The 13,854-nt window shown below is 41.1% G+C and overlaps 1 protein-coding gene across 1 annotated transcript in view; it reads left to right on the top strand.

Moving 5' to 3' along the window:
- SORD (sorbitol dehydrogenase) overlaps positions 1–13,854 on the top strand; it is a 145,544-nt gene that overhangs the window by 49,130 nt on the left and 82,560 nt on the right. Inside the window, exon 6 of the mRNA XM_082253298.1 lies at positions 3,848–3,913. Within this exon, the coding sequence (XP_082109424.1) occupies positions 3,848–3,913 (66 nt within the window). The remainder of the gene's footprint in view (positions 1–3,847; positions 3,914–13,854) is intronic.

Genomic DNA, 13,854 nt, shown 5'->3' with positions numbered 1-13,854 from the left:
CAGACCATGACACTCCCACCACCATGCTTGACTGCATGCAAGACACACTTGTCTTTGTACTGGTTGCCGCCACACACGCTTGACACCATCTTAACCAAAAAAGTTTATCTTGGTTTCATCAGACCGCAGGACATGGTTCCAGTATTCCATGTCCTTAGTCTGTTTGTTTTCAGCAAACTGTTTGCAAGCTTTCTTTTGCATCATCTTTATCATCTTTAGAAGAGGCTTCCTTCTGGGATGACAGCCATGTAGACCAATTTGATGCAGTGTGCAGCGTATGGTCTGCGAACTGACAGGCTGACCTCCTACCCCTTCAACCTCTGCAGCAATGCTGGCAGCACTCATACGTCTATTTCCCAAAGACAACCTCTGGATATGCCGCTGAGCACGCACACTCAACTTCTTTAGTCGACCATGGCGAGGCCAGTTCTAAATGGAACCTGTCCTGTTAAACCGCTGTATAGTCTTGGCCACCGTGCTGCAGCTCAGTTTCAGGGTCTTGGCAATGTTCTTATAGCCTAGGCCATCTTTATATAGAGCAACAATTCTTTTTTTCAGATCCTCAGAGAGTTCTTTGCCATGAGGTGCCATGTTGAACTTCCAGTGACTAGTATGAGAGAGTGAGAGCGATAACCTCAAATTAAACACACCTGCTCCCCATTCACACCTAAGACCTTGTAACACTAACGAGTCACATGAAACCTGGGAGGGAAAATGGCTATTGGGCCCAATTTGGTAATTTTCACTTAGGGGTGTACTCACTTTTCTTGCCAGCAGTTTGGACATTAATGGCTGTGTGTTGATTTATTTTGAGGGGACGGAAAATTTACACTGTTATACAATCTGTACACTCACTACTTTACATTGTAGCAAAGTGTAATTTCTTCAGTGGTGTGACAGGAAAAGATATAATAAAATATTTACAAAAATGTAAGGGGTGTACTCACTTTTGTGAGATACTGTACACAGTTGTGCTCATACGTTTACATACCCTGGCAGAATTAGATTTCTTGGCCATTTTTCAGAGAATATGAATGATAACACAAAAACTTTTCTTTCACTCATGGTTAGTGTTTGGCTAAAGCCATTTATTATCATTGAACTGTGTTTACTCTTTTTTAATCCTAATGACAACAGAAACTACCCAAATGACCCTGATAAAAAGTTTACATACCCCAGTTCTTAATAATATGTGTATTGCCTCCTTTAACATAAATGACAGCTTGAAGTCTTTTGTGATATTTGTGGATGAGGCTTTTTATCTTCTCAGATGGTAAAGCTGCCCATTCTTCCTGGCAAAAATCCTCCAGTTCCTGTAAATTATTGGGTTGTCTTGCATTAACTGCATGTTTGAGATTCCCCTAGAGTGGCTCAATGATATTGAGGTCAGGAGACCGAGATGGCCACTCCAGAAACTTTACTTTATTCTGTTGTAGCCCATGTCTTGTCGACTTGGCCTTGTGTTTAGGATCATTGTCATGTTGGAATGTCCAAGTACGTCCCATGTGCAGACGGGCTGATGAATGCAAATTTTCCTCCAGTATTTTCTGATAACATACTGCATTCATCTTGCCATCTATTCTGACCAAATTTCCTGTGCCTTTGTAGCTCACACATCTCCAAAACATCAGCGATCCACCTTCGTGTTTCACAGTAGGAATGGTGCACCTTTTATCATAGGCCTTGTTGACTCCTCTCCAAATGTAGCGATAATGGTTGTGGCCAGAAAGCTCAGTTTTGGTCTCATCACTCCAAATTACTTTGTGCCAGAAGGTTTAAGGCTTGTCTCTGTGCTGTTTGGCGTATTGTAAGCAGGATACTTTGTGGCATTTGCGCAGTAATGGCTTTCTTCTGACAACTCGACAATGCAGCCCATCTTTCTTCAAGTGCCTCCTTATTGTGCATCTTGAAACAGCCACACCACATGTTTTCAGAGAGTCCTGAAGTTATTTGTGGGTTTCTCTTTGCATTCCGAACAATTTTCCTGGCATTTGTGGCTGAAATTTTAGTTGGTCTACCTGACTGTGGTTTGGTTTCAACAGAACCCCTCATTTTCCACTTCTTGATTAGAGTTTGAACACTGCTGATTGGTATTCTCAATTCCTTGGATATATTTTTATATCCCTTTCCTGTTTTATACAGTTCAACTACCTTTTCCCACAGATCCTTTGACAATTCTTTTGCTTTCCCCATGACTCAGAATCCAGAAACGTCAGTGCAGCACCAGATGAAAGATGCAAGGGTCTGTCAGGAGACCAGAAACTCATTGACCTTTTATACACACACACACTAATTACAAGCAAACTGATTACAGGTGAGGATGGTTACCTTTAATAGCCATTCAAACCCCTTTGTGTCAACTTGTGTGCATATTATCAGCCAAAATCACCAGGGTATGTAAACTTTTATATAGGTAAGTTGCGCTAAGTCTTAGCGCAACTTACCTATATATAAGTTTTTTGTTGTTTGTCACAATTTAAGTTGCTGCTGGATCTGATTAGTTAGCACAGTTATATTCTACTTTTTACTATGTAAACTTTTGATCAGGGTCATTTGGGTAGTTTCTGTTGTCATTATGATTTAAAAAGAGTAAACACAGTTGATTGATAATAAATGGCTTCAGCCAAAAACACTAACCATGAGTGAAAGAAAAGTTTTTGTGTTATCATTCATATTCTCGGAAAAATGGCCAAGAAATCATAAATGTTGCCAGTGTATGTTAACCTTTGAGCACAACTGTATACCTCCTCCTTTATGTACAGTACTAATAAAATACACACCAATGGCCAGTACCCTTAACAAATGTATGTGGAGTGCAGCCTGATTGGAAGATCTAAGTATGGTTGCTGTTTACAACATATACTTACATGTGAGATGTTATATGGAAACAAACACAAGCAAAATGTTATATGATGACAAATAACTAACAAAAGTGTGGCAGTTCTAGAATGGGCAAGGTTGGGGATTTAGAGGGTGGGGGAGGGGAGTTGGAATGGTGGGTGGCAGTGGTAAGAGCAGAAGAGTTGGTAAGATGGCAGATGTACTGGTGAGTGATGAGGGCTAGGCACGGCACTGATGGGGGTGGCATGTTGAGTGTGCGGGCACAGTGGTGGGATGAGGTGCCTGCATGCATGGTGGTGAGAATGAGAATAGGGAGCATGAAAGCTTGCAGAGTTCAGTTTCTATAATACCAGGGGATTGTTGTAAATTGGAAAAAAGAAATACAAATCCATGAGAAATAGGATAATAACAGTGTTTGCCTAAAGCTTATATGTATTTTTGTCAATAGTCAATGTAACTTGAAGGAAACATGTGCATGACCTATGTCACGATGCTTACTGTAGTTTGTACAGAAGTTGGCAGCCCAAGTTAACGGTTTAAGTCCAAATAAGATTGATTTTAATTATCTGAATTTCACTTTTCCTCTTTGGTGAGTCCTAAAAAGATTCTTGGTCTTTAGATGCTTTGTATTTTTTGTATTTATACAATTTGCTCGGTAGAAAAAAGTTTACTTCCAGTCCCTGTTTCCATTTCAACAGTTTTTAGACCTTCTGTAATGTGATACAATGTATTATAATATCTTGCCTTCACTAAATAATGCAACTTTCAGAATTGCACTCTTGTCTTATTTTATTTATGTTTCACAGTAAATCATTACTTTCATTGTTGTAAGCCTATGCTACATATATCATAGTGTTAGCTGCCCATGGCAATCAGTTATCTTTCAAATCTTTTGATGTAGGCAACTGCTTTTTCAGTTTTCTTAGCTATATTTTTATTTTAAAGGTAATCCATAAAACAGTGGCATTATTATATTTTAATGCAAATATCCAATGTTGTGTTTCAGGACCTATTGGGCTGGTTTCACTAATTGTTGCGAAGATGATGGGAGCCTCACAAATAGTGATAAGCGGTAAGCAAAGATAATACTTGTTCTTACACTGTTAATAAAATTTACTTTTAATTGTATGGAAAAGTGTGCTCATCCCTTTGGCTCTTGATAAGAATCTACATTTTGATGGGGAAAAATGTTGAATATCAGGTAGCTGGGGAAAGATGGCAATAAATCAAAGTTTCCATGCTGGCGGCTGTTTCAGAAAAGAAGAGAAGACATGGAGGGTACAAAACATAATTAGTGAAGGATAAGGCTAAAGTTGTTCTGGGAACCAAAGAGAAAATGCAAGGCGGTAGGAGAAATTTACCCTTGCAAGAGATTTTTCTCTTAGATTAGTGAAAGAGGTAAAGCTCTGCCGACTTTCATCGTCTAATCATGTGCAAGCAAAATATTTCCTTGCAAAGTAAACAAACTACAAACAAACAGGATGTACTTTTACCAAATGGCCAGGACCCCCCTGAGAACAGGCAGGTCTGGCAAGCTTTGAGGTATTCCCCTTTAAAATCACATTCTTGTATGAGCCTTGAAGCAAGCGAAGATACCACCTTAGTGTATACTTAAGATGGACATCCAGAGCTCCCAGACACGTTATATGAAAATGTGAAGCGCTGGATAGTGTAAAACCTTTAAAACTTTTTTATTTATTGAATAAAAATATCACTCACATAGAAAAATGGTATATGCGCATATCTCCAAAAAGACATCTGGCAAAATGGCGTCCGCTGCCACTTCTGATCAATGCTATGACGTAGACACGCCGCTTTGCGCATTTCATCCCTAAAGAAATTATTTCGGGGGATAGGCGCTATGTTCCAGCATTGCTTGTATACCTTTTAAAGGCAACCATACTTGGCTCCCAACTCCTATGCTCCGTGGCCATGGTAAAACCAAGACTCACTCCTAATATAGGAAGTAATGGTACAGGAAACAGAAAAAAAGAACCAAGCTTCATTTCCGGAGAAAACAAAGGCCTGGACAACTAGATAAAGAAGAATCAAGGCTCCGGATCATAGAACAGAAAAATAGGACAAACAAAAAGCTTTAAATATGACAAATAAAATAAAAATACTCAATAAAATCACATACATTGAAGTGTTTGACTACATGGGCTACATGCTAATGCATATATAGTATGAACAAATAATCAATATCACATACTTATGAAATTGTCCTATGAAAAATTCCCATCTATACTAAAAATGATTCATGCTTAACCACTTGCCGACCGCCGCAAGTACATATACGCGGCGGTCAGCCCCTCACAGGCAAAGTGACGTACCGGTACATCACTAGCCTGTGAGGCTCAGGGGAGCAAGCGCGCGCCGTCGGAGGCGCGCTCCCGCTCCAGCGCGGTCACGGACCCCCCTGCGCGGACCCCGATGTCCGCCGCTCACTCACAATCGTCCGTGACAGCGGGAGAAAGGCAGGCGGCTGATGTAAACAAGCCGCCTGTCATACTCCCCTGTGTAGGAACAGTGATCATACGGTGCTACTATGTAGGACCGTTGATTATTGTTCCTACACCTCAAGCCACAGCCAATCACAGTTAGAATCACGCCCTTAGGGACACACACCACCCCTCCTTCTCAAAAAAATGTTAACCCCTTCACTACCAGTGTCATATTACAGTAACAGTGCATATGTATAGCACTGATTACTGTAGTAATGTCACTGGTATCCCCAAAAGTGTCAAAAATGTCAGTCAAGGGTCCGATCTGTCCGCCCCAATGTCGCAGGCCCGCAAAAAAAATCGCAGATCGCCGCCATTACGCGTTAAAAAAAAACAACAAAAATGACAAAAATCTTTCCCTTTGTTAGTAAACGCGATAACTTTTGCGCAAACCAATCAAAATACGCTTTTTGCGATTTTTTTTTTACCAAACATATGTAGCATAAAACAAATTGGCCAACAATGTTAAAAAATTTTGATTTTTACATTTTTTTGGGGGGGAATTTCATATAAAAAAATGTGAAAAATATTGTTATTTTTGCAAAATTGACGCTCTTTTTTTGTTTATAGCGCATGATCAAAAAATCGCACAGGTGATCAAATACCACCAAAAGAAAGCTCTGTTTGTGGGAAAAAAAGGACGTCAAATTAGTTTAGGTACAGCGTCGCACGACCGCGCAATTGCCCGTTAAATTCACGCAGTGCCGAATCACAAAATACCCCCTGGTCAGGAAGGGGGGTAAAATCTTCCGGGGCTTAAGTGGTTAAAAGCACCAATTCTATTCTCATAGGTGGTACTAATGTAAAAATACATTAAAGTATAACTAAAGGCAATTTTTTTTTTTTTTTTAGTTTTGGATAGAGAGGAGATGAATTGGAAGACCTGTCAGTTTTTATTGCTGTCTGTGCCCTCATTTGGAGATTAAGGAGATTCACCCTCTCTATTTGTCCTGTTTACCATTATCATTGAAAGTTAAAGTAAAAGAAAATCCCAAAATTTTGGGTTGTCCCCAGAAAGGTAGTATAGGGGAAATGAATCCCCTTTATTTGTAGGGATTTCCTCTTACTTCCTGTTATGGGACAGGAAGTAAAGGGAAATATCTGCAATAGGACACAGATGGCAAAAAAAATAAAAAATCTTGACAGGGATTATAACCTTCCCTTGCTCTATCCAAAATGAGAAAAAAATGTGCCTATGGTTCTACATTAATCTCAGTATAAATGACCAAAAAAAAACATTTGACAAAAAAATCAGGAATTGTCTAAAAAAGCATTGACGTCCCAGTCAACATTTAACCCATTTAACTCCCTCTCCAATGGGATATAAACCTATCTATACCAACAAACAGGGTTCCTAATGGGTCCCTATTGTCTACCAAATCGTAAAGTCGTGAGACACTGTAGTTTTTTAAGTCTTTCTTGATGTTGTATATATGCTCATTTAACTGCACAATTAACGTTTGGGTGGCATTGTAATAAATAGACTACATGCGTTGTAGTGCATGTGATTAATGACTTAATATTATAGGATTTGGATGTTACCATGGAGAAAAAATCTGATATTTTCCAATATTGACATTTATTTAAACCTCAAACCTGATATTTGCCACACTAAAAACTTAAAACGCTATCGTTCTGTGGGTTAAATGTTGACTGAGACGCCAATGCTTTTTTAGACAATTCCTGTTTTTTTTTTTTTCTTTATCAAATATTTTTTTGGGTCATTTATATATGAGAATAGAATTGGTGCATTTTAGCATGAATAATTTTTTAGCATAGATGAGATTTTGTCATAGGACAGTTTGAGACGTATGTGATATTGAATATAAGTACATACTGTACATGCATGAGCATGTAGCCCATAGCCTCGCTGTCATTTCAATGTACCTGGCTTTTTTTTAGTATCTTTATTTGTAGTTCTTAACGTTTTTTGTTCATCCTTTTTTTTTCTGTTCTATGAACCAGAACCTTGATTCTTTTTTATCTAAATGTCCCGGCCTTTGTTTTCTCTAGAAATGAGGCTTGGTTCTTTTTCTGCTTCCTGTACTGTTCCTTTTTAAATTAGGTGTGAGGCTTGGTTTTACCATGGCCACGGAGCATAGGAGTTGGAAGCGAGGCTTGGTTGCCTTTACAAGCTATATTAGCGATGAGGTGACATGGCACCCAGGCCCCGGATGGAAGTCCTTTTGTGATTAAATGCGCAGGGCAGAGCGGCATGTCTACGTCATCGTATTGAAGTGACAGCGGACACCATTTTCACCTGCCTGATGTCTTTTTCGAAATATGCACATATACCATTTATCTATGTGAGTGATATTTTTATTCAATAAATCAAAGTTTGTAAGGTTTTACACTATTCAGCGCTTTCTTATTTTCATAAATATGTCTGGGAACTCTGGATGTCCATCTGAAGTACACCCTAGGGCTGTATCTTTGATTGCTTCAAGGCTCATACTGGAATGTGATTTTAAATTCCCCAAAGCTTACCAGAACAGTCAGCCTTTTGCGGTGAAGGGAGTGTGATGTGACTCACCTTTTTGATTTGTGGCTAAAAAATGTTATCACCATCATCTCCTTTGGGCCTGCTTCATTATTATTTTACAATTTTAATTCAATGTATTTTTTTACTTGGGACTATTCACTTATGTTTTATTATAGTGCAACACTTTGTTTACTGAATTATTTTTGTGATAAATATCTCACTGATGTGTTTGCAGCTTATGCACTGTACTAGTAGTTGACACAAGAGCAGTATTTATATTTTTATTTGAAGTGAACAACCTGTTTGACTTTAGTAAATCAGCCCCCCTTTATGCAGTGGTGTATTTAGGTTTTGCGCTGCCCTAGGCCTGACTAAACTTGGGCACCCCCTAATTTATGACCCACCCCTTCCTGTAAAGGCCACACCCCTTCCTATTTATGACCCACCCTGTCATCTGTAAACCACAACCACAGACTATCAGTGCCCATCAGTGCAGCCTCATCAGTGCAGCCTCATTACTGCCCATCAGCGTGGCCTTATCAGTGGCCATCAGTACAGCCTCATCAGTGGCCACCGGTGCAGCCTATCAGTGCCCATTAGTGCAGCCTAACAGTGCATCATATCAGTGCCCATCAGTGCAATCCCATCAGTGCAGTTTATTAGTGCCGCCTCATCAGTTGCCATCAGCGCAACCTCATCAGTGGCAATTAGTGGCCATCAGTGCAGCCTATTAGTTCCCATCAGTGCAACATATAAGTGCCCATCAGGGCAGAATATCAGTGCAGCCCCATGAATGAAGCTTATCAGTGCCGCCTCATGCCCATCAGTGCAGCATATCAGTGCTGCCTTATCAGTGCAGCCTCATTAGTGCCCATCAATGCAGTTTATCAATACCCACCATTGCCGCCTCATCAGTGGCAATTAGTGGCCATCAGTGCAGCCTATTAGTTCCCATCAGTGCAACATATCAGTGCCCATCAGGGGAGCATATCAGTGCAGCCCTATGAATGAAGCTTATCAGTGCCGCCTCATTAGTGCCCATCAGTGCAGTTTATCAATACCCACCATTGCCGCCTCATCAGTGGCCATCAGAACAACATATTAGTGCCCATCAGTGCAGCCTATTAGCGCCCATCAGTGCCCATCAGTGCAGCATATCAGTGTTTCCTTATCAGTGCAGCTTATCAGTGCTACCTCATCAGTGGCCATCAGTGTAGCCTTATCAGTGCCCATTAGTACAGCCTTATGTCACTGGATTAGTAAGTTTACTCCTTTCTTTTAAGATATTTGGACGTGTGTTTACTGCCACTGATTGTAATCATAGGATTATTTCACTTATTTATATAATGACTAGGAAGTCCATAATCATTAAAGAAATAAATAAATAGGTGAAATAATCAGTGGCAGCAAACACAAGTCCAAATATCTTAAAAGAAAGGAGTAATCTTACTAACCCAGCGGCATATAGCGATAGCACATATGAGGTGAGCAGGTCCAAAATATTATTGCCATCATATAAAATTAAAAGTCTTAATTGTATATGATGCAAATCAATATGCTCGCTCAAGGACAAGGATGTTTAAAGAAATGAAATTATATTATATTATTGAAGTGATGCCTGCCATAACTGGGGGCGGAGGAGGGTAGGTGGAGCATTAGGCTGCAGTGCCACACTTATTAGCATTGGCGGCTGTCGGGCCAGTTGTATTAAGTGTGGTCGGCGGCCTGCAGTCTGTCTGAATGTCCTCCCTGGTCGGTATTATCATACCCACAGGTAGCAGTGTGACCGCTTTATGGGGCTGCCAGACTTATTTGCCTCCTGGACCCTGCCCTCCAGCCCAATTTGCTTCATAAGACTGGCACTATACTAAAAGTGTAGTACAAGTCGGGATAAGGCTGTTTATTTTTCTTTCAGGGTGCAGCTTTTTTGCTGCCCCCCTGCAAAGTGCTGCCCTAGGCCTGGGCCTTGTTGGCCTAGGCCAAGATACAGCACTGCCTTTATGTCCTGTTGTGGACAATGAGAGCTGATGTATGGGCTTGTAGAGCAGAGGAGAACCTAAGGACCAGAAGAGTGTGAAAAAACAAGGGGAAATAACCCCAAGGCAGATCAAGTGGACTATCTCAATACCTATTGATAACACATTTGAAATGACCTAAAAATTAATAAGTTTATTGATACAAAATCTAAAAGGTTTTTTTTTCCAATGTACATAAATACATAATTCAAATCACACAAATTGACAAGAAATTACATTAGAATACACAAGTTACAGATGATGTAGCACCCCTGGAATGATGGAAACCATGGGGGTGATGCTTGCTCCTCTTTTTTTTGCGGATATATCTGCATTTTAGGAGGAAAGAGCAAAACTTATTCTGAAACAACACATCATAATCAGATAAATAAACATAAATGCAAAACAATACTACACCGACCAGGATCGATGGATCAGCGTTCACTGCAATCACATAATGAAGGACTATACATAATGTTATATATGGCACATAGTCATAAATCCAAAAAACTTGTCCACAGGTGTGCTTCAGTGTGGTGTCCTGGGTTGAAAGATGAGATGGTCTCTGTAGTATATGTGGGGGAGGGAGTCCAATTATGTTGAGGTGCAAGACCGACTGCTCCTAGATGAGGTGAGGGATCCCTGCAGACATGCAGAATAAACGAAACAAGGGCGCCAGGTCAGAGTAGTGTTTAAATTAAAAACAAATTTATTGCAAATGCACTTACATTTAGGAGAATCAATATCAGCATTCAGGTGAAAAGCAAGGATCCCCAACGATAGGTGCCGAGGGGTGGTTGGGACGCAAGCACCCAGCCACAGGTGTGTTCACAGATCCAGGGATGGAGGATGGGGAGTGGATGGTCTGAAGATCCTGAGGGAAGGGGATCTCGCTGTGCCTCCTCCTCCTGGGGATATCCGCGGCGCACAGCTGCAAGCCGGATGCAGCATCACAAGACACTGCCGGTTCCTCCACGCTCGAGCCTGATGAAGGAGGTTGATCCTCCGAAACGACGTTGCGGCCCGCCCTCTCCACAGTCTCAGCTGTCTCCTGCCGGCTTCCGTGGAGGAACCGGCAGTGTCTTGTGATGTTTTCGATAAAAATACCCCCGGGACAGTCAGGCAAGCAGGAAGAGACGGCGCGGGCTGTGGCCTCAGAGGGAGGAAGTGGAAGGAAGGTAAGTACATTTTCTTCAAAAACAAGGTAAGTAAAGCAAAAAAATTAAAAATCGTGATTATCCAATTCTTTTTCAGGTTACTTAGAGCAATCAGATGTCAAATTTCCGTTTTGAGGCCGGAACTCCGCTTTAAGCAATTTTGTTATTGTGATGAAAAAACAATAGGGGGAGGTTTACTAAAATTGGTGCACTCAGATTATGGTGCAGACATGCATAGTACAGCTCCTAACTTCAGCTTGTTTAATTAAGCTTTGACAATAAAACTTAGAAACTGATTGGTTAGTATGCACAACTGTACCAAATTCTGTATGCACAAGTATTAGTAAATCTCCCCCAAGGTATATACAATTGAAAATGTTGACAGGAAATGTATAGTGATTTTGTATGATGTAAAAGATAGAAGTTTTAATCTATTTTTTTTTTTTTTTCTGACATATTGCCTATGCTATTATTATTATTATTAGTATACCGGATTTATATATTGCCTATATTTTTTCCATGCTTGTAAAAAAAGAGATTTTATATATTGTGAAGGTTCAGCCCACGTGTAACACTTTTTTCATAATGTCCTGTCTAGCCTGTCAAGTAAATTTCGGGGCTTTTTTTGCGCATTTTTTGTTTTATAAGAAAAATATCCTTACATCAGTATTTCCACAAAAGCAGCATGCAAAGAAAAAAACAGCCTCCTTGATATAAAACTGCCGACTCAGGCTACACTGATGCCTATTGGAATGCAGACTCTCAGACCAAAACACAAAAGCAATCACAGGCTGGTCTTGCAGCACCTGTATTTTCCAGATGCTGGCCTGGTAAATGCAGACAGACACACATACACTGCTTAAAAAAATTAAAGGAACACTTTTTATCAGAGTATAGCATCGATTCAAGTAAACTCCTGGGATATTGATCTGGTCAGTTAAGTAGCTGAGGGGGTCATTAATCAGTTTCAGCTGCTTTGGTGTTAATGAAATTAACAACAGGTGCACTAGATGGGCAACAATGAGACCACTTCCAAAACAGGAATGGTTTTACAGGTTGAGGCCACTGACCTTTTTTTCCCTACTCATGTTTTCTTACTGTTTTTCACTAGTTTTGCATTTGGCTAGGGTCAGTGTCACTACTGGTAGCATGAAGCGATACCTGGACCCTATAGAGGTTGCACAGGCAGTCCAACTCCTCCAGGATGGCACATCAATAAGTGCCATTGCCTGAAGATTTGCTGTGTCTCTCAGCACAGTCAGAAGAGCATGGAGGAGATTCCAGGAGACAGGCAGTTACAGAGCTTGACAAGGCCATAGAAGGTAGGCCATCAGTAAGACCGGTATCTGCTCCTTTGTGCAAGGAGGAACAGTATGAGCACTGCCAGATCCTTACAAAATGACATCTAGCAGGCCACTGGTGTGAATATCTCTGACCAAACAATCCGAAACAGACTTCATGAAAATGGCCTGAGGGCCCGATGTCCTTTAGTGGGCCCTGTGCTCATTGCCCAGCACCATGGAGCTTAATTGGCATTTGCCATTGAACACCAGAGATGGCAGGTCTGCCACTGGTGCCCTGTGCTTTTCACTGGTGAGAGCAAGTTCACCCTGAGCACATGTGACAGACGTGAAATGGTTTGGAGAAGCTGTGGAGAACGTTATCCTTCCTGTAACATCGTTCAACATGACCGGTTTGATGGTGGGTCAGTAATGATCTGGGGAGGTATATCCAATGGAGGGACACACAGACCTCTACAGGCTAGACAATGGCACCCTGACTGCCATTAGTTATTGGGATGAAATCTTCAAACCCATTGTCAGACCCTACGCTGGTGCAGTGGGTCCTGGGTTCCTCCTGGTGCACAACAATGCCTGGCCTTATGTTGTGAGAGTATGTAGCCAGTGCCTGGAGGATAAATGAATTGATTCCATTGAAAAGCCCTCACACTCGTCTGACCTAAATCCAATGGAACACCTCTGGGACATTATGTTTCGGTCCATTCGATGCTGTCAGGTTGCACCTCAGTCTCCTCAGTGATGCCCTGGTCTAGATCTGGGAAGAAACACCCAAGGACACCATCCATCGTCTCATTAAGAGCATGCCCTGATCTTGTCAGGCATGCATACAAGCACCTGGGGGCCATTTTGAGTTGCTATGAAATTTCAGCAAAATGGACTAGCCTGCTGCATCATTTGTTTGGGGTGTCTTTGAATTCAGCCCTCTGTAGGATGATCATTTTCAGTTCCAGCCAAACAATGTGGCATCCTTTTGTTCCTAACACATAACCCAGTCCATATCAGTATAGATGTGTGGCGGCAACCAGGTGAGGAGTACAAAGACAATTGTGTCTTGCCTACAGTCAAGCATGGTGGTGGGAGTGTCATGGTCTAGGGCTGCATGAGTGCCTTTAATCCCTATATTTGCACTGCAATGTGGGTGTGTGAAATGCTTTCCTTTCATTACTGATATGATCCCTTGTTATGTGTCCTCAAAAAGGTTAAGGTCGGTACTTTTAGACAAGACTGATCTGATTTGACAAGTCTGCTGTGTATGGTTCTAGGCTCACGATATGAAGAAAACTGGAGACTTTTTAAATTCTGGGATTTGGGGAAAAATGTATTTATTTTATATGCCAATGTCTTTTAATTATATCATTGTAATGTTCCGGTACCTTTGGTACCCTAAATTACACTTTCCACAAGTGTATGCGCCCCACCATTTACTTTTGGAAAAGGTGCGCATACACCTTTAAGACTGGAGCTGTCATCACCCAGCGCCGGACTAGATGGCTATTTAAAGCGCCGGTTCTCACTCACATGTGTTCGTTCAAACACCCTTACCTGGATGCTAAC

The sequence above is a fragment of the Pelophylax lessonae genome (genome assembly GCF_965119305.1).
Source record: "Pelophylax lessonae genome assembly, chromosome: 4".
NCBI classification, from domain to species: domain Eukaryota; kingdom Metazoa; phylum Chordata; class Amphibia; order Anura; family Ranidae; genus Pelophylax; species Pelophylax lessonae.
Note: the sequence above shows the minus strand (reverse complement) of the source record. Positions and strands in the feature narration are given on the sequence as shown.